Source organism: Mus musculus, chromosome 7, assembly GCF_000001635.26.
Source record: "Mus musculus strain C57BL/6J chromosome 7, GRCm38.p6 C57BL/6J".
NCBI classification, from domain to species: Eukaryota; Metazoa; Chordata; class Mammalia; order Rodentia; family Muridae; genus Mus; species Mus musculus.
Window position 1 is genome coordinate 57431360 of NC_000073.6, and position 27900 is coordinate 57459259.

At 37.9% G+C, this 27900-nt stretch overlaps 1 protein-coding gene across 7 annotated transcripts in view; it reads right to left on the minus strand.

Annotated features, from left to right (window-relative positions):
- Nucleotides 1-27900, minus strand: part of Gabra5 (gamma-aminobutyric acid (GABA) A receptor, subunit alpha 5) — a 183348-nt gene that overhangs the window by 23691 nt on the left and 131757 nt on the right. For all 7 annotated transcript variants that reach the window (NM_001362161.1, NM_176942.4, NM_001362162.1 and 4 more), the window contains one exon: nt 21586-21668. In NM_001362161.1, the coding sequence (NP_001349090.1) occupies nt 21586-21668 (83 nt within the window). The remainder of the gene's footprint in view (nt 1-21585; nt 21669-27900) is intronic.

Sequence of the window (27900 nt, forward strand, 5' to 3'; positions counted from 1 at the left end):
TTTCCAATTTCTCTCTACTATGATTAGAACAACAGTGAACACAGAGGAGCAATAATCTCTGTAGTAGGCTGTAGAGTCTGTTTGGTATGTGTGCAGGAATGGTATTGCTGGATCTTGAGGTAGATCTGTTCCCAGTTTCCTGAGGAACCACCACCTTGATTTCCATAGAGGGTATACAAGTTTTCCCTCCCACCAGTAGTATATGAGTATTCCCCTTTCCCCACATCTTTACCAGCATATGTTGTCATTTGCTTTATCGACCTTGGCCATTCTAGCAGGTGTGACATGAAATCAAAAAGAGGCTTTTGAAGTGGAAATTTCTGACTTCTTAAAAACTCAGTGGTGTCAAGTGGTGTTTTTCTGGAATCTGTCTTGTGGGAGGATATATGATGTTTTGCTGAAGACAGACACTTGAGAGGGTGCATCGTGTTTAGAAGGAATATAAATGGAACCCCACAAACAGTGAGAGGACAACTCTCATTATTATGAGAGTTGCATTGCTATGCCATGCAGAGCCTTGCTTCTTCACTGGTCTTTGCTGGTCAACACTGGTCTTTGCTGGCCTTCACTTGCTAGAGAAAAACATGACTAAGAACTTCTCATAATATTCTGGCTAATTCTGGCTGCTTCCTTGATTCCTGCTAATTCAGTGGAGCCTTGCTGTTTCTGTTGGACTGAGCCTTCACTATTGTTTGGGTGTTTGCTATTGAACTGGACTGCTGGTATCCTGAGAATGAAGAGTGGAATTGTCCCAAAGTACTCCTACTAAAGAGGTCCACAACCCCCTTTTCCTATTAATCTTTCTTTCTCTTCTAACTCTTGTTGGTGGGCTAGACGGAAGGTTGAAGAGTTTAAGAATTCTAAATAAAATAGGTTTTGAAAAATCTAAGCCTATAGGTTTTACTTTGTATTTCCCTGATATCAAAGGATGTTGAACATTTTTCTAAGCAGTTTTCAGCCATTTCTATTTCATTTTTTGAGAACTCTGTGCTTAGCTCTATATAACATTTTGAACTGGTTATTTGTTTTCTTGATGTTCAGTTTTTTACTGTTTTATTCTGTTATATACTATCAGGTATATAAGTGGCAAAGATCTTTTCCAATTCTATAAGCTGCCATTTTGTCCCAATGATGGTATCCTTTAACATACATCTTTCCAGCTTCATGAGGTTCCATTTATTATTTGTTTGTCTTAATGCCTGTGCTACTAGTGTGCTGTTCAGAAAGTCTTTTTCTTTGTCAATGAGTTAAGTCCTATTGCCCAGTTTCTCTTTTATCAGGCATACTGGTTGGTTTTGTGTCAACTTGACACAAGCTGGAGTTATCACAGAGAAAAGAGCTTCAGCTGAGGAAATGCCTCCATGAGATCGAGCTGTAAGGCATTTTCTCAATAAGTAATCTAGGCTGGGAGGTCCCATTGTGGGTATTGCCATTCCTGGGGTGGTAGTCTTGGTTTTTTAAGAAAGCAGGCTGAATGAGCCAAGGGAAGCAAGCAAGTAAGTGACATCCCTCTATGGCCTCTGTATAAGCTCCTGCTTCCTGACCTGCTTGAGTTCCAGTCCTGACTTCCTTTGGTGATGAATAGCAATGTGGAGAGTGTAAGCTGAATAAATTCTTTCCTCCCCAACTTGCTTCATGGTCATGATGCTTGTGCAGGAATAGAAACCTAAGACATCTGGGTACAGTTTTATGTTGTGGGTTGAGTTGCTAACCCATTTGGAGTTGAGTTGTGGGCAAGACCATAGTATGGATCTATTTTCATTCTTCTTCATGTAGATAACCACTTTGACCAACACTGTTAGCTACAGATGTCTTTTTTGCAGTGTGCATTTCTGGTTTCTTCATCAAAAGTTAGCTGTCTACAGATTTGTGTACTTAAGTTGATAGACATGTGTGTTTTAATGCCAGTGCTACAATATTTTTATTACTATAGTTCTGTAGTTCAACTTGAAATCTAGGATGCTGATAAATCCAGGAGCTGTTTAATAATTTAGGATTGTTTAATCATCTTATTGTGTGTGTGTGCATTTCCATATGCAGTTGAAAGTTATTTTATTTTTTGAATTTCTATGAAGAATTTTGGTGGTATATTGATAGGGATTGCATTAAATCTATAGACTGTTTTGGCATGATGGTTATTGGCACAATATTATTCTTAGGTGAGCTCTTTCCATCTTCTGATATCATCTTTCATTTCTTTTTTCAATATCCTAAAGTTTTGATTGCACAAGTTTTCCACTTGTTTGGTTACAGTTATCACAAAAAAATATTTTATATTTTTGAGGTTACAGTGAAAGGTACCACTCCCTTGAGTTTTTTCTCAGTGTGTTTGTTTTTTGTATATATATAAACATTACTGATTTTGTGTGTTAACTTTGCACCATGCTACGTTGTTAAAATTGTTTATTAGCAATAGAAATTTCCTAATGGAGATTTTTACATTATATATAAAATAATATCATTTACAAATAAAGATACATCAATATTTCCTTTCCCAGTTGTATACCCTTGATTTCCTTCAGTTGTCTTTCTGTTTTAGCTAAGGTTTTAAGTACTACATTGAATAGGTATGGACAGAATAGACAACTTTGTCTTGTTCCTGATTTTAGAGGAAGTGCTTTTTCATCCCTCTCCATTTAGGTTGAAATTTTTTGTGAACTTGTTATATATTGCCATTACTGCATTGAGGTATGACCTATGTATTCTTAATATGAATGTTGGATTTTGTCAAAGGCCTTTTCTGCAAAAGATGAACATATGACTTTTTTCAATCTGTTTGTTTATATTGTGAATTATGGTTATTAATTAATGTATGGTAAACCATCACTACATCCTTGGAATGAAGTCAGTTAAATTTTGGTGGGTAATGTTTTCATGTGCTCTTGGATTCAGTCTGTCAGTATTTTATTCAGAATTTTTGCATCTATGTTTTATGGCATATTGGAGTATAGTTTTTGTTGTTTGTTTGATATTTTGTGGTTTTGGTACCAAAGGATAGTAGCCTCATTAAAAAAATCATGCAATGCTGCTTCAGTTTCTATTTTGAAGGATATTTATGGAGTATTGGCATTATTTTTTTAAGATCTCGTAGAATTCTGTATTAAATCCATCTTTCCCTAGAAATTTTTTGGATGTGAGGTTTTTAAAATTAGTACTTCAATTTCTTTGAGTTTATGCGTCTGTTTAAATTACTCATTTGATTTTGATTTAAATTCCATAATTAATATATATATATATATACATATATATATATATATACATATATATTATTTCTTATTTTATTAATTTGTATCTTCACTCTCCATATTTTAGTTATATTTACATATATAGTTACATATAGGTATAGATATAGATATATAGTTATATATATATATATATAGATAGATAGATAGATAGATAGATAGATAGATAGATAGATAGAGATAGTTATAGTTATAGTTAGCCTATGGGTTTGGGAGTCTTGTTGATTTTCTCAAAGAATCAACTCATTGTTTCATTGATTTTCTTTTTGTATTTTTGTTGTTTGGTTTCATTTCATTGATTTCACCCTTGAGTGTGAACACTTCTTGCTATCAAATTCTTTTGAGTGTTATTTCTTATTATTCTAGATCTTTCATATGGCCTACTAAGTGGCTAATATGAGATCTCTCCATTTCATGGGAACATTTAGTGCTATGAACTTGCCTCTTAGAACTGTCTTCATTGTGTCCCATAAATTTGTATATATTATGTTTTTATTTTCTTTCAATCCCAAGTTTTAAAATCTCCTTCTTGTTTTCTCTCTTGACCTATTATTCATTCACTACTGAGTTGTTAAATTTCTATTAGTTTGTAAGCTTTCTATTATTTTTTTTTGATTTCCAAGTTTAATTTATACTGTTCAAATAGAATACAGGGTGTTATTCTAATTTTCATAGATCTATTGAGACTTGATTTATGTCCAATTATATAGTTAATTTTGAAGAAAGATCCAAGAGCTGCTGAGAAGAAAGTGTATTGTTTTGTGTTTGAGTGAAATGTTTTGGAGATGTCTTCTAGGCCACTTGATTTATGATGTAATTGAACTCCAGCATTATTTAGTTTTTCTCTGGATGATCTGTGTATTGAGGGGCAATGGGGTATGGAAGTCACCAATCACCCATTATCACTGTGTGAGATTCAATTTGTAAGTTGCAGCAGTAGTTGTGTGTGTGTGGTTTTTTTTTCATGAACTTGGGTGCCCTTGTGTTTGTTCTACAAATATTTAGAATTGCAATATCTACTTGGTGGATTTTCCTTGGATGAGTACCCAGTATCCTAACCCTTTGGAGTACTTTTGGGTTGAGGTCGCTTTATCAGATATTAAAATGGCATAATCAGCTTGCTTTTTATATATACTTTTCCCTGTGAGATGTTTATCCTTTACTTTTTATTGGTTATCTTATTTATATTTTGAATGTTATTTATCCTTTATGTTGAAGTGAATTTCTTGGATGCAGAAAAAAGATGGAGCCTGCTTTCTTATCCAATCTGCTAGTCTATGTCTTTTTAATTGGATAATTGAGACCATTAATATTGAGAGTTATCAATAAGCAATGTTCATTGATTTCTGTTAATTTCTGTTATGGTGTGGGTTTTTCCCCCACTTTTGATATCCAGTCTTTGATAATTTATATCTTGTGTCTTCTTGGGTATAGTTAATCTTTTCAGACTGAAGTTTCCTACTAGTGCCTTCTATAGAGCTTCATTGGTAGATCGAAATTGATTAAACTCAATTTTAGTATAGAATGTTTATCTTTCTCTGTCCATTGTAATTGATAGACTTTTCTGGGTGTAGCAGTCTAAGACTGACATCTACAGTCTTTTGGAGTTAACAGAACATCTAGATAGGCCTTTCTGGCTTTCTGAGTCTCTATTAAGAAGTCATGTGTTAAATACCATTTGTTCTTTTTCCCTTGTTGACTTTTTAAAAATATATGTCATTTATTTGTTCTGTACATTTAACATTTTGATACTGATGTGCTGTGAGGAATTTTATCTCTAGTCCTATATATTTGGAATTCTATATTCTTCTTGCACCTCTTTCTTTAGATTGGGGAGATTTTTTAAATTAATTTTGTTCACAATGTTATATGTACATCTGGCATGGGTTTAATCTCCTTCTATCCATGTCACTTGTAGGTTTGATCTTTTCGTAATGTCTCAAATTTCCTTGATGTTTTGAGCTTGGGTATTTTTTCATATTCAACTTTTCATTAACTGATCTTTCCATTTATTATATCTTGTATTCAATACCTGAGATTCCCTCTTCTATTCCTTATCCTCTGTTTTTCATGCTTATCTCTGAGGTTTTATATTTGACGCCTTCAATTTTTCATTTTTAGTTTTATTTTGGTTTGTATTTTCACTAGTGATTTTATTTATTTGTTCAATATTTTCGTGTTATAGCTTGCTTTTGTTTGTCATACTTTTTGTGTTTTCATGTAGTTCATTAAAATTATTCATATCCTCTTTAAAATTCTTATATATATTCATAATTTGTATTTTGAAATTTTTGCCTTGTGCTTTAGAAATACTGTGTTACTCAGTGTCTGCTGCAATAGGGCTACTGGCTTCTAGTGGAGACATTATTATCTTAACTTTAATGGTTTTACATTTGCTCTAGGATCTAGGCTTCTGGAAATATGATGGTCAAGGTGTTTCTTGGTATTAATATCTGGTCTTGTTTTGTAGGTGAGAGTTTCAGTCTTCGACTGCTGATTCCCTCTCTGCATGCAAAGCAAGTGTGTTGCCTGTTGGGGCTCATGTTAGAGAATGCTTTTTTTGGGGGTCATCCAGTGAAGAAAATAATGAAGATGGGCTAGAAGGAATGACTCAGAGTAGTCTCAGGAAAAAGCTATGGAGACTTGGGTCTGTATCAAGAGATAGAGTCCCCAGGGAATGGAGGTAAAGTGAGCTCCTGAAATCAGGCCTTTATAGGATTTACAAGTACGTCTGGAGAAAGCATAATGGATAACAAGAAGGATAGTGTGAATCTCCTACTGGAGTCACAGTCCAGTGTGGCCATAGAAGTTCCCTGGTAGAAAGTGTTTTTGCATAAGCAAATCAATGTAGTAGTACTAGGAAAGGGGGCTGAGAGGGTCAGTGGGAAAGAGCTAAGCTAGACTGCCACCAGTGTGCTTTCTTATGCCAAGAGCATCTTGGTTTTATTACTCTCTCTTTGTAGTATTGTTTAAAATCAGAGACTATGATGCTTCCAGCAATGTTTGCATTGTTCAGGATTGTTCTATATAATACTATGGTATTTAGGATTTGTTTTATGATTCCCTATGAATTTTGAGATTTTAAAAATTTCCATGGAAAATTCTATTGGAATTTTGATACAGATTACATTGGATCTAGATACTTCTTTTTGTAGTATAGTTACTTATAATATAGCAATCCTACCAATAGCATAAGAGGTCTTTGTTTTCTTCTGGTATCTTTTTTCTATTCTTTTTTGTCGGCATTTTAAGTTTTTCATTGTACACATTTTGGTGTTTTGAGAAGTCTGCTGTGGTGTTAGGCATTTAGATACTTGGTTCGTAGTTAGTTGCACTGTTTGGGTAGGATCGGGAGATATAGCCTTATTGGAGGAAATATGTCAGTGTGTATGGCCTGTGAGGTCTTAAAAAGCACAGACTAAGGCTTCTACCAGGACTCAAGCTATCTGCATCCACCCATTGGACATTTTACACCCTCCACAATCATACTCCATACCCAGAAAGCCCGTGTCTTCCTCCAGGCCCTAGACTGTTCAGTACTCCTGAATTCTGAATCCACATACTTCTTGGAATCTTATAGACTTAAACTACGTCACACGACCAGTGACTCAGCCTAGTCTTGTGATCCCCGCTGCAGAGAAGCTCTAGGCTTGGGTCAGTAAGCTCCACACATATCTGCCAAATCACAGGACACTCCCATGCCAAAACCAACTTTTCCATCCAGACCTATATACCCCCATGCTCCCTGCTTGGAACAGAAAGCACCCATCCTGTATACCAACCAAGCCCTTCCCCCACATACTGTTTGCTTTATTCCACCCAAGCCACTTCAAACTGCTGGACCCAGCAAACCTACACGTTGTTTTCTCTCCAACATGCTCCATTCATAACAAACACACAAATAACAAAGAAAGTCCACATGCCCAGATTGTGTTACCTACTTCACAATGCACCAGTTCTATAGAAATGCTGGCCAATGAGAATTACCTAGATGAACTCAAGGACACAGGAATTAAAAGAACAACCATAAACTCCTCAAATAGTTCAAGAAGCTTAAGTAGAAACAAAGAAACAGTGCAGGAAAACTAGAAAAAGTTTAAGGGGTGCAAATGCCTGAGTGATGCCCAAGAAGACACAAGTTTAAGGCAGATGGAACTGGCAAAGAGAGCTCATGACTTGAGACCAGAATTCAATCAGGAGATAGAAACACTATAGAGAACTCAAACTGAAGTGCAGATGCAACTGAAAACCCTATAGCTCAGTCCAAAAACCCAGGGGAGAATGAATCCAGCAGAAGACAGATTATCGGGTCTCAAGGATAAAATAGATGACCTCGGCCATATAAGAATATTTTAAAAAATTTAAAACACGGAAAATGTGAGATGCCATGAAAAAATATCCAAAATCTCTGAATTTTAGGCATTTATGAGGGAGAATAATCTCAAGTCAATGGCATAGACCAAATCTTCCACATGATCACAGAAGACAATTTATCCAAACTAAGGAAATACACACACATACAAATATAAGAAGCAAACAGAACACCACATAGACATTACTAGAAAGGGAAATCCTCACAGTGTGTGATTATTAAAACACTAAGACATAGCAAAGAAAGGTGTATTGAAAACTGCAAAGGAGAAAAAGAATACAAGTCATATTATAACACCTGTTTCCCAGTGGAAGCTTTGAAAACAAGAGCCTGGAGCAATGCATACCAAGTGACAGTCAACCTAAAATAACAAACTGAGAAAAACTATCTGCCATGACTGAAAGATGGTGCAGAGAGAGGGGGGGAGGGAGGAGAGGAGAGGAGAGGGGGAGGGAAAGGGGAGGGGAGGGGAGGGAAAGGGGAGGGGAGGGAAAGGGGAGGGGAGGGGAGGGAAAGGGGAGGGGAGGGGAGGGAAAGGGGAGGGGAGGGGAGGGGAAGGGGAGGGAAAGGGGAGGGGAGGGGAGGGGAGAGGAGAGGAGAGGAGAATTACACACACACACACACATACACACAAATCTAAGGAAAATACAGAAAGCATTATTTCAGGCTGAGAAAAGGAATAGTCATAGCAGAAAGATATGGAAAAATAGAAAGCCATAATTATTAAAATGCAAAATAACAATGATAGCAAAATAAAAAAACAACACCAAAAATCAACAATATAATGACCCCAATTAACACATACAAATTTCAGTAATTACTCCAAATATCAATGGGCTCAATTCTCCTATCAAAAGAAGTGACTGAATGAATCAAGAAGCAAAAGCCATTTAAGCCATTTATCTTCTGCCTCCAAGATAAACATTGTGAGGCAAGTGGACAGTGCCACCAGATGGAAGAACTGGTTAGGCTGAGTCAGCCCAAACCCCTGAGAATCACACAATTGTAAATGGTGGATGTGGGGCCATCTCCTGGCCAAACTACCTGACCTAAAATATGTAACCCTTACACCCTACTGATAGGACCATGACAATCAATCATGTAGCATAAAAACTGGAGTTCTCCATGCTAATGAGATATCTAGGTAGGCCTGGTGGGTTAGATCCTGCTGTTTCTCACAGAGGTGAGAGGGGGGACATGGTCTGGGACTCCTATTATGGACTGTGTTCTGCCTCCCCTGAGTGGCTTGCACCCCAGGGAAAAGGCAGACATGCAGCCAGACAACGCATCTTAGTTTTAAAGATAAGCATGGCCTTAGAGTAAAAAAGATAAACAAAAACATTCCAATCAAATGGAACCAGAAAGAAAGCTGCTGTTACTCTGCTAATATCTGGCAAAAGACTTCAAAGTAAAACTGAACAGAAGAGACAAAGTGACAAACTTCATTCCAATGAAGGTACAGTTAAACAAAAAGTTATTACTATCTTAAATGATGTGCCAAACTCAGTTATGAGAAAATTCCTTAAAGAATCTACTACTAGATTTAAAGTCACAGATTGATAGCAATCGAGTAATATTCCACTTCCTCCTTTAGGCAGATCATGTGGACCAAAAAAATATAAACAAAGGAACAGTGGAATTAATTGACATCACTTATCAAGTGGACTTAACAGATATCGACAGAATATACAAATCCAAACACCAAATCGTGCAGCCTAGTCAGCAGCACATGAAAACTTTCTAGAACATCCCACATCCTAGGACACAAAAGAAGTCTTTAGAAATTGGAAATAATTTAAATCATTTCTTGTAGCCTATCTGATCACAATGCAATAAAACTTAAAATTGACAGCCCAAACAAAGAAAAAAAACAACCAAAAATCATCTAATAAATAGACAAAACTCATGGAGATTAAATGATTCATTGTAATAGGGCCCCAGGCTTTACTTGGTAGGTCCAAAGACCTTAGCAAAAATGGCTCTGATGGAAATACCATCAGGCTACAGGATGTAGATAACACCACCTGTCAAAACCAAAACTAATCTATCAGAGTCCGTAATTATGGAAAAGTCTCTAAATGTACTAACATTGCTTGTGACTTCTGTAGTTCTGCCTCTGCATAACTCTTCTTGTTATCCAGAAGTTTGTCAAACCAAGACATGGATTTATGCTTAAAAGCTTACCTGAAAAAAGCTCAAGGCTGCACTGGGAATCCAAACACCCAGTGTAGTGTGCAGTCAGCGAATAAAGACTTTCTGTTGGCTTAATCCTAAGTCTCACCAGTCTCTGCTGTTGAATACATCATTACTAAACGATGAACCAATCAAAGAAGAAACCAAGATATAAGGAAAAGATATCCTGGAACTAAATGAGAATGAAAACACAACTCAACACAACAAAACTTCTGGAACATATTAAAAGCCGTAATATAGCTCTAAGTGGCTATATTTTAAAAAAAATCAGAATGAGCACAAATGAATGACTTAATGAAAACAACTTAAAAAGTTGAAAAACACAAGAACAAATCAAAATCAAATAGGGTCAATGGTAAGAAAGAAAATCCATAGCATAAATCAATGAATTAGAAACAAAGAAAACAATAAAAGGAATCAACAAATTAAAGAGCTACTTCTTTTTTTGGGGGGGGGGCAGATAATATTGAAAGACTTTTGACCCAGCTAATTAGAAGAAGGAGAGAACCCAAATAATCAGAATTAGAAATGAATGAAGAACATTACAACAGACAGTAAAGAAACTTTGAACACTATAAGGGGATATTTTAAAAACCTGTACTCCATGAAACATAAAAAAGCAAGAAATGTATGACTTACACCAAAATTACATCAAGAAGAAATCAACAACCCAGACAGACCCATAGGAAATGATTAGTTGAAATAATAATAATAATCCTTCCTGAAAAAAAATGCCCTGATGAGATATATTCTCAGCAGAATCTACAAATATGCAATGTAGATCTATAGACAGAACTCCTTAAATTTGGTGAAAAATATTAAAAGAAAAGCAATGAAGTAGTTATTATCACTCAAATGCCCAAACCAGGTAAAGACACAACAAAAAAGGAAAACTGAAGGTCAATATCCCTGATAAACCTAGACTCCGATATACTCAGAATACAAACATGTATCAAAAAGAATATACACCATGAAGATGTTGGCTTTCTCCTGAAATATGGTGATGATTTAACATTTTGGTATATTGTATTTTCATTCCCATTAATTCTAGTAAATATTCTACTTCCCCAGTGGCTATTCATTATTCAGTACTATGCTGTTCAATCTCAATGACTGTATTTCTGTTTTCTAGTGCTCATCATAAGTAGTTTTATTTCATTGTTGTCAGAAAAGATGCCAAGAGATAGTATAATTTTTGCATTTGTTGAGATGATTTGTGTTATTATTTAAAGGTATATACTGATTCCTGTCATATTATTGGTTTCATGATATTTATTTTCTTTTCTTTTTTTTAATTAGTTATTTTCCTCATTTACATTTCCAATGCTATCCCAAAAGTCCCCCATACCCTCCCCCCCACTCCACTACCCACCCACTCCCACTTTTTGACACTGGCATTCCCCTGTACTGGGGCATATAAAGTTTACAAGACCAATGGGCCTCTCTTTCCACTGATGGCAAACTAGGCCATCTTCTGATACATATGCAGCAAGAGTCAAGAGCTCTGGGGTACTGGTTAGTTCATAATGTTGTTCCACCCCTTTAGCTCCTTAGGTACTTTCTCTAGCTCCTCCATTGGGGGCCCTGTGATCCATCCAATAGCTGACTGTGAGCACCCACTTCTGTGTTTGCTAGGCCCGGGCATGGTCTCACAAGAGACAGCTATATCAGGGTCCTTTCAGCAAAATCTTGCTAGTGTAGGCAATGGTGTCAGTGTTTAGAGGCTGATTATGGGATGGATCCCCAGATATGGCAGTCTCTAGATGGTCCATCCATTTGTCTCAGCTCCAAACTTTGTCTCTGTAACTCCTTCCATGGGTGTTTTGTTCCCAATTCTAAGAAGGAGCAAAGTGTCCACATTTTGGTTTTCTTTCTTCTTGAGTTTCATGTGTTTCGCATATTGTATCTTATATCTTGGGTATTCTAAGTTTCTGGGCTAATATCCACTTATCAGTGAGTACATATCATGTGAGTTCTTTTGTGATTGGGTTACCTCACTCAGGATGATGCCCTCCAGGTCCAACCATTTGCCTAGCAATTTCATAAATTCATTCTTTTTAATAGCTGAGTAGATCTCCATTGTGTAAATGTACCACATTTTTTGTATCCATTCCTCTGTTGAGGGGCATCTGGGTTCTTTCCAGCTTCTGGCTATTATAAATAAGGCTGCTATGAACATAGTGGAGGAGCATGTGTCTTTCTTACTAGTTGGAATATCTTCTGGATATATGCCCAGAAGAGGTATTGCGGGATCCTCCAGTAGTACTATGTCCAATTTTCTGAAGAACCACCAGACTGATTTCCAGAGTGGTTGTACAAGCTTGCAATCCCACCAACAATGGATGAGTGTTCCTCTTTCTTCACATCCTTGCCAGCATCTGCTGTCCCCTGAATTTTTGATCTTAGCCATTCTGACTGCTGTGAGGTGGAATCTCAGGGTTGTTTTAATTTGCATTTCCCTGGTGATTAAGGATGCTGAACATTTTTTCAGGTGCTTCTCAGGCATTCAGTATTCCTCAGGTGAGAATTCTTTGTTTAGCTCTGAGCCTCATTTTTAATGGGGTTATTTGATTTTCTGGAGTCCACCTTCTTGAGTTCTTTATATATATTGGATATTAGTCCCCTATCTGATTTAGGATAGGTAAAGATCCTTTCCCAATCTGTTGGTGGCCTTTTTGTCTTATTGACGGTGTCCTTTGCCTTACAGAAGCATTGTAGTTTCATGAGGTCCCATTTGTCAATCCTCGATCTTACAGCACAAGCCATTGCTGTTCTATTCAGGAATTTTCCCCCTGTGCCCATATCTTTGAGGCTTTTCCCCACTTTCTCCTCTATAAGTTTCAGTGTCTCTGGTTTTATGTGAAGTTCCTTGCTCCACTTAGATTTGACCTTAGTACAAGGAGATAGGAATGGATCATTTCACATTATTCTACATGATAACCACCAGTTCTGCCAGCACCATTTGTTGAAAATGCTGTCTTTTTTCCACTAGATGGTTTTAGCTCCCTTGTTGAAGATCAAGTGACCATAGGTGTGTGGGTTCATTTCTGGGTCTTCAATTCTATTTCATTGGTCTACATGTCTGTCTCTATACCAGTACCATGTAGATTTTATCACAATTGCTCTGTAGTAAAGCTTTAGGTCAGGCATGGTGATTCCACCAGAGGTTCTTTTATCCTTGAGAAGAGTTTTTGGTATCCTATGTTTTTTGTTATTCCAGATGAATTTGCAGATTGCTCTTTCTAATTCGTTGAAGAATTGAGTTGGAATTTTGATGGGGATAGCATTGAATCTGTAGATTGCTTTTGGCAAGATAGGCATTTTTACAATGTTGATCCTGCCAATCCATGAGCATGGGAGATCTTTCCATCTTCTGAGATCTTCTTTAATTTCTTTCTTTAGAGACTTGAAATTCTTATCATACATATCTTTCACTTCCTTAGTTAGAGTCATGCCAAGGTATTTTATATTATTTGTGACTATTGAGAAGGGTTTTGTTTACCTAATTTCTTTCTCAGCCTGTTTATTCTTTGTGTAGAGGAAGGCCAGTGATTTGTTTGAGTTAATGTTTATCCAGCTACTTCACCTAAGCTGTTTATCAGGTTTAGGAGTTCTCTGGTGGAATTTTTAGGGTCACTTATATATACTATCATATCATCTGCAAAAAGTGATATTTTGACTTCTTCTTTTCAAATTTGTATCCCCTTGATCTCCTTTTGTTGTCAAATTTCTGTGGCTAGGACTTCAAGTACAATGTTGAATAGGTAGGGAGAAAGTGGACAGCCTTGTCTAGTCCCTGATTTTAGTGGGATTGCTTCCAGCTTCTCACCATTTAATTTAATGTTGGCTACTGGTTTGCTGTAGATTGCTTTTATTATGTTTAGGTATGGTCCTTGAATTCCTGATATTTCCAATACTTTTATCATGATTGGGTGTTGGATTTTGTCAAATGCTTTCTCCTCATCTAAGGATATGATCATATGGTTTTTGTCTGTGAGTTTGTTTCTATAATGGATTACATTGATGGATTTCAGTATATTAAACCATCCCTGCATCCCTGGAATGAAACCTACTTGGTCAGGATGGATGATTGTTTTAATGTGTTCTTGGATTTAGTTAGCAAGAACTTTACTGAGTATTTTTGCATTGATATTCATAAGAGAAATTGGTCTGAAGTTCTCTATCTTTGTTGGATTTTTCTGTGGTTTAGGTATCAGAGTAATTGTGTCTTCATAGAATGAGTTGGATAGAGAACCTTCTACTTCTATTTTGTGGAATACTTTGTGCAGAACTGGAATTAGATCTTCTTTAAAGGTCTGATAGAACTCTGCACTAAACCCGTCTGGTCCTCGGCTTTTTTTTGGTTGGGAGACTATTAATGACTGCTTCTATTTCTTTAGGGGATATGGGACTGTTTAGACCATTAACCTGATCCTGATTTAACTTTGGTACCTGGTATCTGTCTAGAACCTTGTCCATTTCATCCAGGTTCTCCAGTTTTGTTGAGTATATCCTTTTTTAGAAGGATCTGATGGTGTTTTGGATTTCTTCACGATCTGTTGTTATGTCTCCCTTTTCATTTCTGATTTTGTTAATTAGGATGCTGTCCCTGTGCCCTCTAGTGAGTCTGGCTAAGGGTTTATCTATCTTGTTGATTTTCTCAAAGAACCAGCTCCTCCTTTGGTTGATTCTTTGAATAGTTCTTCTTGTTTCCTCTTCTTTAACTTTGCCCCTGAGTTTGATCATTTCCTGCCGTCTACTCCTCTTGGGTGAATTTGCTACCTTTTTTTCTAGAGCTTTAATTGTGTTCTCAAGCTGCTAGTGTGTGCTCTCTCTAATTTCTTTTTGGAGAGCTATGAGTTTTCCTCTTAGAAATGCTTTCATTGTGTCCCATATGTTTGGCTATGTTGTGGCTTCATTTTCATTAAACTCTAAAAAGTCTTTATTTTCTTTCTTTATTCCTTCCTTGACCAAGGTATCATTGAGAAGAGTGTTGTTCATTTTCCACGTGAAAGTTGGCTTTCCATTATTTATGTTGTTATTGAAGATCAGCCTTAGTCCATGGTGGTCTGATAGGATACATGGGACAATTTCAATATTTTTGTATCTGTTGAGGCCTGTTTTGTGACCGATTATATGGTCAATCATGGAGGAGGTACCATGATGTGCTGAGAAGAAGGTATATCCTTTTGTGTTATAAAAAAAATCTTCTGTAGATATCTTTTAAGTCCATTCGTTTCATAACTTCTGTTAGTTTCAGTGTGTCCCTGTTTAGTTTCTGTTTTCATGATCTGTCCATTGATGAAAGTGATGTGTTGAAGTCTCCCACCCTTATTGTGTGAGGTGCAATGTGTGCTTTGAGCTTTACTAAAGTTTCGTTAATGAATGTGGCTGCCCTTGCATTTGGAGCAGAGATATTCAGAATTGAGAGTTCCTCTTGGAGGATTTTAATTTTCATGAGTATGAAGTGTCCCTCCTTGTCTTTTTTGATAACTTTGGGTTGGAAGTAGATTTTGAAGCAAATCTGGTAGAAATCTATAGGAATGTCATATATGTATGTATATATGACAGGTTCAATTGTTAATTTATCATTTTTGAGAAAAATGTTATTAATTTTTGCAATGTTGAAATATACATGTTATTATCCATCATGGTCATGTGCCATCTAGTGGATCACAAAATTTAATTTTTGTGGTTTAACTTATTTTGTACCATTTTTTAACATCCACCATGTGCTAGCTCTAGGCTGTGGCAACAATCCTTTTTACTCTCTGTTTCTAGGAGAATGGTACTTTCAGACTGAGGTCACATGGCCTCTGACTTTTGGTGATATTTCACTGTAGCCATCTCATGTTCTTCAACCTTGACTGGATTTTTCCCTCATTCCCATTCTGGCCTCTTTCCTATAGATTTCTACCAGATTTGCTTCAAAATTTGCTATCCATTGTACAGCAGCTCTATCATCTGTGAATCCCTCTTCTAACTACACAAAGGAACATAGTCAATCTCCAATAGGTGTCTATAATCAGCTCTTTGAGGAAAATCTATGGTCATGTCTCTAATATTCTAACTGCACTCAGTACAGTGCAGAGAGCTTGTCATGTCCAGTGTTGACTCAGATGTCCAAAACTGAATTAGCTATTATTAGCTATTATGAAGGCTATTAGCACTTCAGTAGGCTATGTGCTAGAGTCCTCAAGATAGGATTTGTGCCACTATAAAACAGCTATAACGAGGTCTCCTGTTCTTTCTACTCTGAGGTTATAGAAAAAAGGCAGTCTTGGGTTAAGATGAAACAAGACAAATCTAGATAATAATTCTGATGACAACTGAACCTTGACCTTCCCAACCTCCAGAAATGTGAGGAATGAATGTTCATAAATGTAACCTGTTCATAAACATAAAAAATATAAATGTTGTTAATGAACAGTATAACTAAATGATAATCTAATATCCTAAACAAATTAAGGCCACATACAAAGTATTTTTTAAGAAGTGTTTATTTTGGTCTCTTCAAAAGTATTTCTCATATTTTCTTGTAATGTCCTCATAGGGCAGAAAGGATAAGAGGAGCTCTTTAGTAACTGAGCAATCCTACTCCTCAAGGCTTTGTCCTCATGATATAATCACCTCCCAAAGAAGCTCCTAACACTATCGCCTATGCATTAATAATTAAGTTTACAGACATGAATAAAAGAGGCACAACCATTCAGACCACAAAAAAGCCAAAATTAACAACTGTGTATGCATTATTATTCAACAAATCTGAACTTGACACACACAGGTGTGTCCATCAGTGTGTTCCTACACCTCATGAACTTTGATGTTCCTATATACCAGGCATTTTGAAACTGTGGAGCCACTGTTACCTGGGTATCCTTCACACAAGAACAGGCTCACGTATCCATACCTGGGATGCACTGAAAGCTCATAGCATGAGATGTACAACCAATTTCCCTGCCAATGAAGTTTCTAGTTGTAACTTAATAAATTTTTTCTAATCTCCAGATATTATCTCATAATTTAAGCTTATAAGTAACGCATTGTTCTAAGAATAAAATGAACAAAAGAATTAGAGCCTTCCTTTCTCTTTTTCAAATAGTGTGGCTTGGAATGCAACAGATGCAAGCCATGTCATTATCCCTAAGTAAATTCTTTACAGTCTAGGAAGTCCTGTCTGCAAGCTAGAACTAATTTCAACACTGAGAGGGGAGGCAGCAATGATAGGTGGCTAGCTCACTTAGGCTCTCCCAAACCAGAGAAACCAGAAGAGAGACACTCATTTGCATTCTTTTGTCTCCTAATAGCAAAGAACTGTTGAATTGGGTAATTTCAACTCATTACACTTGCACATTTAGCTTCTGCGTGCTCATATGCATAAGTAGTGTAAGTGCATATGTTGGAGAAGTCTCTATTATTTTTCTAGCAGATCTAAAGATAAAAGACAAATAAAAACACATTTAATTGAATAGCGTTTCTTCTCTTAAAATTAATGTGTTTTGAATGTGAAGCTTATGAGCTGAGGAAGAATAATTTTTCCAGAATTTTCTAGCTCTCAGTCAATTGCATTTAAATATGTTATGTGATGTTTTGCATAGTGATATTGACAGACACTGAGTAAATGATCAACACTGGAATAAAATCAAATCCATCTTCACAATATCAAGAACATTTAAGGGAATCTGACAGGACAGTCTCTTCGAGGACTTTCAAAGCAATTGGACATGACAATCTCAAATTTCTCCTGAGGTCAGTAATTGTCCCTGCTGGCTTCGCTTTATGTGCAGTGCTCATACTATGACGAAGAGAGTGAGGAGCCTCCGTTAGGTATGTGTGCCTCTCTGAGTGTGAGAAGCAATTTCACTGCAGTTGGTTGCCTGACAAGTATGAGATAATTTTAGTGACGAAAAAAATTAGGCTGTCAAATACCTTTCTCTATCCAAAATTGCTTTTGAGCTGTCTGCCCTGCACGTCACTGCCATTAAATCTGGGATCACAGTGGCCTGAATTCATCTAGCTAGTGACCAGAGCAGCCTCACAATGTGGCAAAAATAGTCTTTGTGTTTTGTTTTTTGATCAAATCAAACCATAATCTTCATATATAAAGAGCAGCATAAATTTAAACTATAGCTAATGTTCCAGAGATGAGACCAATTCATGTTCCTTCAGGCATGGGACTCAGTGGTCTCAGATGACCTACCTGAGGACTTCAGACTCAATGGCCCCCCTCATCACAAACACTGGTGTTTACCGCCACCCACAAGTGATGCCAAGAAATACTGGTGAGAGTCACGTATACCACCACCACCCTAAGAAACAAATGATGTGATTGCTCTGGAGCCCTTGAAGGTAACAGTTTGAGAAAATAAATGAAAGATTTCCTTCCACCTAACGTTTTGTTCATCATACAAGCTTACTTATCTCCTGTAACCAAGCCTCTTTTTGGAAGCATAGGGTAATCCATAATGAAACCCTTTGGTCAGAAAGGCTCCCTTCCAGGAACAGCAGAAGGTGGAAATCAGACAACTATTATCTGGATCCCCATTAAAAAAAGATACTAAGGAGAGTTGATACTCAGAAGTGTCAGCTTCCCAGAAGGAGGATGTGGTTAAGTCAGGTAGGATTTTTACGCTCAGGGTCCGGCTGAGGAACCCGAGCCATCGCCGCAGCACAGCCACAAAGGAATGAGCTGAATCTTCAGGGGAGAGTGCCAGACAGGAGCTAGAACTGCGATGTCTACAGATGCACACGGTCACCCCAAACCTCCACTTTACCACCACACTGCAGCCTGGAAGACTGAGAGTAAAGCCATGAAACTATTCAAACGTGTGTGTGGGTGGGTATGTGTGTGTGTGTATGTGTATGTGTGTGATATTTTAAATGTAGGGCATATTCTCTTTTAATATAAAGGTAACAAATATGATATTTAAATATATAACTATTATAAACATCATATTTAAACATGTAGCTATACATTGCAGTAAAAACATATTAAGTTCATCCTCAATTTCACAGCCTCCGGAATGAACCCGGTAAGAGCATCCATCCAGATCTTTCTATGTGCTTTCCTAGGGACAGGTTTCGGTTTCATCTTACATTAAGTGCTGTTAACTGAAGGAATTAGGAAAGCTGCAGGTAGCTAAGAACAAAGGGGCAGGCACTAGGCCAGTAAGCACAAGTACTGATGCTTGGGCTGGTGGCAGTCATAGCCTTGGAGCTCAGTTCAAAATGGTACAAACAACAACAAATACAGACACACAAAGATGAACCTGGAAAGTGGATACGGTAGGTCAGAGATTCAATGTGCTGACTCCTCTAGGGGCTACATTAAGTGTCAGTGAGAAGTGAAGATTTAGGTTGATGAAACTCAAGGCTGGCCAGCATGATCCACCTCCACTCATCACCTTTTTCTGGGGAATAAAAGTGCTGGGTGGAGACCTCTGTAATCCAACATTTTTTGAGGGCTGCCTGAGAGAAGCAGGTCTTGATCTTCCCAGGCTTTGAGTTGCTAAGAGGACTCCGCAAGCTCGGGACACATGAGAGTTGCTTAAAGCAACGCTGGTAGCTTAGACTAGTTTGATGAAGTTCCAAGTGTCTAACCAAGAGTTTTAAAGAACATGGATAGGTCTAGGAAACCGGAAGACAGTTACAGTAAGTTCTTCAACGTCATCCAAAGGCTCATGTGCTAAAAACATGCTCCCTGGGGTGATACATTGGGGAAGTACTTAAGTGAGGAACTTAGGTCATTGACAGTAAGCCCTTGGAATCTCTCTGCTCTTTGTCTTGTGATGTGGGTATTTTGTTCTGCCATGCATTCTAATCAGACATGCCATCTTGCTACAGATCCAAAGAAACCTGAATGATCGTAGACTACAACTTTGAAAAAAAATTTGACCCCAAAAGTACTTTTTTCTTTCTAAGTTGATTATGAAAAATATTTTGTTATAGTGACAGAAAGCTAAATACAAAAACAATGCTTTGTGTAAGATATTTGACAATATGAATGAATGAATGAATGAATGATAGATAGATAGATAGATAGATAGATAGATAGATAGATAGATAGATAAGGAAATAATAAAGAAAATAATTAAATATGTTAAAAAATGACATGAGACAAAAACAGACTCAAATGAAATGAAGTTGCATGACTTACCTACTAATATCTTCAAAACAACCACTCTAAACATGTTCACCAAACATGACAATTAACACATAAACAAAGTAAAATTTTAACAGAGACAGAACATACAAAAGAGTAACACACAGAAACAACAGAGCCAAGGACTACAACACATGAGATGAAAAATTAAATAAAGCGAATCAACAATAGACTGGAGAAAGTACACAAAATAATTGGTAAAATTGAAAATATGTCACTGGAAATTATTCCACCAAAGCTGAAAAAAAAAGACATAGAAGAATGAGAGAAAAAGAAATTTAAGAGACTTAAAAGACACCATCAAGTGGACCAACATGATGAAACTTCAGAAGACAGAAGGGACTCTAAAATGTCCAAATGTGGGGAAAGAGATGAGCAAACAGACCCAGGAAGCCAAAACAACCCCCTGACTCCCAAACTACAAAGAAATTCACACAAAAACACATTGTAAATAAGCCATCAAAGGCAAAGAACAAAGAGATGTTTGAAAGCAAAAATGACAAAAGTGACTTAAGTACACTTCATGCCCAAGTTGTCCACCCCAATGCGGAATAGCTAATGAATTGACTGTGGGAGCTTAGCAAGCCTGTCCCAGGCACTTGACCAAGGGGTAGGGTGTCCAAGATTCAATAACCCCTATCTTTCAAGCTTCATCTCAAAAATTTTTCTAAAATTAAACCTTGCACAGAGGTCTAGCAGAGTCTGTAATCCCAGACACTTTGATGACTAAAGCCTGTAGATCATAGGGTCAAGGGCAGCCTGTAGAGCAAGTTCATACTAGGCATCCTGGGCTAATTAGGGAGATCTTATGTCAAAATGAACATAAAATGAAAGCCAGAGATACAGGCCAAAGCAGGGTGCAGAACAAGAGTAAACTACGAGTGTCAGGTCATATGAGCACAGAGAAAAAAAGAGAAGGCAGGTAGTTAAGTCCCAGTCTCACACACAGGGACTGGAACCCAGGAATATCCACAAGATTTGAGAAGCGTGAACCTAATGTATTTTGATTTGACCAGTTAGTCAAGTAATTATCCTCCTCATGTGGTCTGCACCATGAGACCTTGTGCCATGAGCAGCCATCATAGTTAAGGGTAAGCTGGCCATGTGTGAAGACACAACTGACTTACAACTTAAGTTTTCTGAGTGAGTATAGACCATATACATGACAGTCTAAGATCCCTGAACTTACCAGGGTCAGTATAGCACTACAATAAAAAAAAAAAAAAAAAAAAAAAAAAACACTGGCTGCATGCTCAAAACTGGAAGGCTTTTAACCTAATTTATGAAGAACACAGCGGAGAAGGGGTCTCAGCAAAGAAGAGCTGCTAAGAGGGGATACTAGCAAAGATTTAAGAAAACACTTCCACATCAGAGGTACACATTCCGGACTGTTTGGTTCCTTCACACATGACCAGCTTACCCTGATCTATGTATGATGGATGCTCACAGCACCAGTTCTCATGGTACAGATAACATGAAGAAAGATAATACACACCCAGAGTCTCCAGACAAACCATATTCTATCACATGCACTTGCAGATTGAGCCTAATTATGAGTAAATGTGGATTTGACCCCAGAACACGCCCACAGCTCTTAACAAGTGAAAATAACTTACAACTGCCAAATTTCAGGGGACAGGCATGGGCATCCATTGGAAAGTCCTCAAGCTGCATTGGGCACTCAGCAGAGATTGTCAGACTGAAAAGTAAAAGAAGATGGTTAAAAGGGCCCACCTCCTCCTCCCATGAAGCCATTTATATTACACCTTTGATGAATAATTTTTTGAAATTGTCTAACTGTTCCCACTAAATTACATGTTTGTGCTGGAGGAAGCATCATTGGGAGTAAAGGTGTGACTCCAAAGCACTCAGAACCCACGTAGCCTGATGTGTGTACCAATACAAATACACACCTCATCACTCATAACACCATCTAGGGTGCTTTTCCGATGGTGAATTGACACTTCCTACTCCTTGCTCATCATTGTCTAACATGCTTTCTTTGACTGGACTAAAAATACATTTAATTTCTTAAGTAGTTTATTTACTCAAAAACTATTAATGTAAGGTAGATAGATGTACAATCAAATCTTTACCAGACTGCTTTTCTCATTGCTTAATGGTCCAGAAAGGAACTTGTATTGCAATAGCAATTGTCTAGCACAATCTGATTATTAGCCTTTTAATTCAAATATAGTCTTCCTCATTAGGATTTCACCAACCACAAGGCTGATGGCCATGGATGCTCAGGCCATGCCAGGCATTGTGTGAGTGCTCTGGCTCCATTAACCCCCATCAGCACAGTAGCATATGGAGGTCTACCACAGATACCACATCCTATTCCATATGGAACCCAGAATGTAGATCTACTCAGTGACAGAGCCATGAGTGGATCTCAAGCTGCTGGCCTCCATCTATAGAGAGGCTCCTATAGCATCTAGCACCTACCCTATGACTGCAGGCTCTGCTCCATAAGATGGTATAGTACTGCTCCGCAGGGTGTGGATGCTAAGGCCCATCCAAGGTGTAGTGGGATTCCCAGAGGTTTATATGCTAGAAGTCTCTAGCGTGGTAGTGTAGCACCTTTAAGAGGTGAGATCCTATAGGCGATAACTGGTCACTCACGGACCCACTCTAGAAGGATTGATTTAATTCTTGAAGAGCTCTAGTAATTCCTTCAAGAGGAAGTTGCTACAAGTACCAAGCTAGTCTCTGATTTCCTTTGGTTTCCCATCTCACTATGGGTTTCTTCGACCTGTGCTCTAGCTACTGTTATATCATCACCACAGAGACCTCATTAGAGAGGTGACACAAATTACCTGGGACGTTTCAGCTTCCACAGCAAGGGCTAAATCTAAAGCCTCTTTTCCTTCCATATTATTCAGCATCTGGCATTGTATTGTAAAACAAAACAATCATACACATGCTTTTACGTCTCTCCAGAGTTGTCCCTAATTTGGCAAAATTCTAAATTGTACTAATGAGCTTATTTGTTGTTTCTTATGCTCTTTTCCATTATTTAAAATTAAATTAATTACACAACATGAAATAAAAATATGAAACATCTGACTTCCTCTATAGTCCTACTTTTAGAGCAGAAAATAAATAGCTAACTATTGTCTATTGCTTGCTATATTAAGCAGAGATGTTGTTCAGACTCATAGGATGCAAATGAAATACAAAAACATTCATTTTTGCTTTTACAACTTCCTTTTGTTAAAATAGATTAGTCTGTGGTTAAATTGGTAACATTAATCACAGGTGATCACTCCAGCCTGAATAGCCAATCTAGCAGTTCTCTGAATAAACAGGATGGACGTGCATGCCCATCAATATGAGGACATTTTCTGACACTGTTTTGCAGGACAGTACCTAGGGAAGGAGTGAGTCACCAAGGGCCATGAGTACGGGTGACCAGAAATACTACCAGTTCTCATTTTCAGGTTCAGATATAGAGATAGAATTGAAAGGGATATTTTGCATACGCTTGCAGAACAGAGTATAGATAGATAGATAGGTAGGTAGATAGATAGATAGATACATAGATAGATAGATAGATAGATAGATAGATAGATAGATAGATAGATAGACAGATAGATAGATAGGTAGATAGAAATAGAGATACAAACATTATGATGTCTTATTCATTTAGTATATCATCTGAAACATTTCATTTGGAGTTTTTCTATGTGTGTGTACCTACTGCCTCTGACCGTTGGTATAAAAATATATCTTCTACACATTCAATCAGAACTATCTCCCACATCACAAAAATCTCACAGTTATGACTTTGAAAAACTAACTTTAAAACCCTAATGTACATTATGTGTATATCTGTCACCTGAGCTCAAAATCAACTGGCTATCCTTAAACTCTTAGTTTCTTACAGGATCGCTAACTGAAAGGAATATCTTCAGCTACAAACTGTAAAAGAGGGATATTATCCAAGACTGTGAAATGGCAGTGTAAACAGAGATTAACATCAGAATTGGAAAAATAAGAGCTTAAAAAGCACAGCCTTTGAGAACTGTATCCATCCATCTTAAAGATACTATCTATGATTGTTAGTAAATTTAAGAAATGTACTAGAGAAAGCAATAATGAAGAGAGAAGTTCAATAATGGAACCAGAAGCCACATGACACAGTAATCGCATCAAGGAACGTGACAGTGAGCATAGGAAAGGAGAGGATTGTGGGAGTTGCATGCCCCTGTAGCTTCCATTCTGCCATACAGCACAAACGACTTCAACTAGCAGACTCAGCTCTATATCACCCTTAATGACATGGGCAACTTCATGCCCCCCTTTTCCTTTTCAACAGGGCAGATCTAGAGACGATGGCAATGGCAGGACCTCTCTCTGCCTATTTCCATGTTGACCAGCTCTCTTTTTTTTTTTCCATTTTTTATTAGGTATTTAGCTCATTTACATTTCCAATGCTATACCAAAAGTCCCCCATACCCACCCACCCCCACTCCCCTACACACCCACTACCCCTTTTTGGCCCTGGCGTTCCCCTGTACTGGGGCATATAAAGTTTGCGTGTCCAATGGGCCTCTCTTTCCAGTGATGGCCGACTAGGCCATCTTTTGATACATATGCAGCTAGAGTCAAGAGCTCCGGGGTACTGGTTAGTTCATAATGTTGTTCCATCTATAGGGTTGCAGATCCCTTCCATGGGTGTTTTGTTCCCAATTCTAAGGAGGGGCATAGTGTCCACACTTCAGTCTTCATTCTTCTTGAGTTTCATGTGTTTAGCAAATTGTATCTTATATCTTGGGTATCCTAGGTTTGGGGCTAATATCCACTTATCAGTGAGTACATATTGTGTGAGTTCCTTTGTGAATGTGTTACCTCGCTCAGGATGATGCCCTCCAGCTCTCTTAACTTATCCTTAGTCCAACAAACTCTCAGCTTACTATTGGTGTGCAGGATGCCTGGAAGCTGAGTCTTCAGCTTAATTGCTGGCATGGTGAATGTTGAAGTCCCATTCGTCATCCCTTGGTAATGGTTTCATTTTGTTCACATGGCTCCTATGGGTCAAGAATTTATAATCTCTGCAGTTTATTTCCAATTGCCAAAATAAACCGGATAGAAACAAGACGCCTACCATGGGCACTCTGTCCATCTGTGGTGTATATTTCTTCTCTGCTGCTGGCCAAGATCAGGCACATAAAGGAGGACCAGAGTGTCCTGGCTACCTTTGTGGGCTTCACTACAGATGCCTGAGAGGTGCCCACCTGCAGGAAATCAGTGTGCCAGCACAGATTAAAGTAGTATTCTGGCAGAGATCCTCAACAGGAGTCATTGTGAGAGGGAAAATACATACGGCAGGGGGCAGTGGAAAATGTGTGCAGAGACAAGTAAAGAGAGTTTAGCCAGGTATATTTTAAAGACTGTTAAAATGGTTCCACTAAAACTATAAACAACAGTGGCTTGTATAATGCAGTTATCATCTTAGTAACAAGCTATACCTATTTGTATAAAGAGCCTTGTAATCAGTCTGAAGCCATGGGACAACTACTTAACCAGGAGTAGACTCTGCCCTCTAACAGACATCAACTGTTCCGATGAATCTGTCAAGAGCAAATGTCTTAGTAATAATTTAACATTTCTGTGGTCTTTACGCATTGCACAAATGGCCTTAGCTTTTATAGATAGACGAATTCTTCTGATTTGGACTTCTAGACACAGAGTACACTTTCCAGCAACTAAGTTTCACCTGGAATTTAGCTCAAACCCTTTCTTGGAAGGGCTGACTGTCACAGACCAGAAGAGCCACTTAAGTCACATCTACAAATCCTCCATGGCTTTATCTATAGTAAATAAAGTTCAAAGGAATGAGATTTCTATTTTTGGCAGAAATTCGTGAATTACTGGAAGATACTGGCACATGGTATTTGTTTTCCAAAGGTCCAATTTCTGTTTTATTTATACATTCTGCCGAGACAATTCAAGCATTAACAAATAGGACATGATGTCTGCACAACGACTTAATTTGCGATAAGAAAATTGGCACTTTGGAAGTTGAGATCATTGTTTCTAGTTGATTTCATGTCACAATTGAAATTTTATGACCCCAAACTCACTAGGGGACTTCCAGTTTGGCCAGAGGCCTCCTCAAAAGTAGAAGATAATTTAAAGTAGTCTACACAACCAAATCCCAGAGGATAGTTTTTATTAACTGTGCGATATTTATAGAAAAGCCTAACCTCTTTAGTCCAGTCTTCCTATTTGGAAAAAAGGAATATAGTTGATTGTATACTTTGAAAATCATAGATATGAAGCAAAAGGTTAAAAAGGATTGATTGAGGTAGGAATTTTAATGACAACAAAGTGACTAAAGATGGAAGACTTTCTTGTTTCCATGGCAATGCTACAGCAGAAGATGTGCTGAGAACAGGCATACTTCATTGTAAACACCAAGAAAATGCACAGCTTTTCAGACCAAGAACTACTCACTTCATATGGAAAGAGGCTATTTACAGATATAATTAGCGTAAGGGGCTCAGAGTGGGCCAATTGCCCTAGATTAATCAAGTAGAGCAGTCTAATCCAATGGCTTCTTTTGTTTGATTGTTTGTTTGTTTGTTTGTTTTGAAGCAAGGTTTCTCTGTGTAGCCCTGGCTGTCCTGGAACTCACTTTGTAGAACAGGCAGGCCCGGAACTCAGAAATATGCCTCCCAAGGGCTGGGATTAAAGGCATGCGCCAACACTACCTGGCAATCCAGTGGCTTCTTATTTCAGGAGGAATGAAAGAGTGGGGGTCTCAGAGGAGATGCAGAATGGTAAATCCTAGAGTCCAGAAATGCAAGTGTTCCACAGCCACTGGAAGCAGATGTGAGAATGGGGCCAAGGTCTCAAAAGTGCAGGTGTCTTCCAGGAAGTGGGTGAGACAAGAGTCTCCTCTGGAGCTCCCAGAATCAATGCACCTGGCCAACACCTTGACATACAACCCCATAACACTTTTGTGACTTCTGACTTCCAGAACTGTAAGTCAGTAGGTTTTGATGTGTTTTAAGAAAACACATTTGTGATAATTGATTGCTGTACCAGTAAGAAACAAATACAAATTTTGTTATCCAGAAAAGAGGCATTACTGTAACAAAATCTGAAAATACGGAAATGGCTTTAGCAATGTCCTAACAGGAAAAGCCTAGGTTTCTTGGGATGGGAAGACCATAAGTAACTAATGACGCTGCAATGGTATGGAAGTTGAATAATATCCCCCATAAGCTCATATTTAAATACTTGGTACCAATGTGGTAGAACTATTTGAGAAAAAATTATAAGGTGTGGTCTTATGAAGGGGGTGTGTCACTGAGGGTGAGCTTTGAGGTTTCAGAAAACCCATGCCATTTCCAGTTAGCTATCTCTGCTCCATGTCTGCAAATTGGAATGTAAGCTTTCAGCTGCTGATTCAGAATCATTCCTGCCTTGCCTACTGCCATAATGGTCATGGACACAACCTTTGGAAACTGTGAGCCCCCAATTAATTTTTATGTAAGTTGCCTTGACCATGTAATTGGAATGTAACTACTAGGAAAGGGTAGAATCTGAAGCAAATATGGAGCTACTACAAACAGATCCTGTTGTATAGTGGCAGAACACTAAGTTGAATGCTATCTACAGTAACAAGGAAGCAGAATTTGTACATGATTTTAGTGAGCTAAATAATACTTCCATTAATCTCTACAGCATGAGAATATTCCCATGCATAAGAAAGGGTTTGTGGGTGTGAATAGGGTATCTTGAGATGGAGAAATCATTAAGGTGTACCCCAAGTAACCACAGGAATTCCTGGGAGAGAGGTGAGAGATGAAACCAGACAGAAGAGCAGAGGTGAAAATGGAGGAATGTGAGTTGTTCTACTGTTAGCTTAAAGATGCAGGCTGGAGCTTTGGAGGTACTGGTTAATTCATATTGTTCTT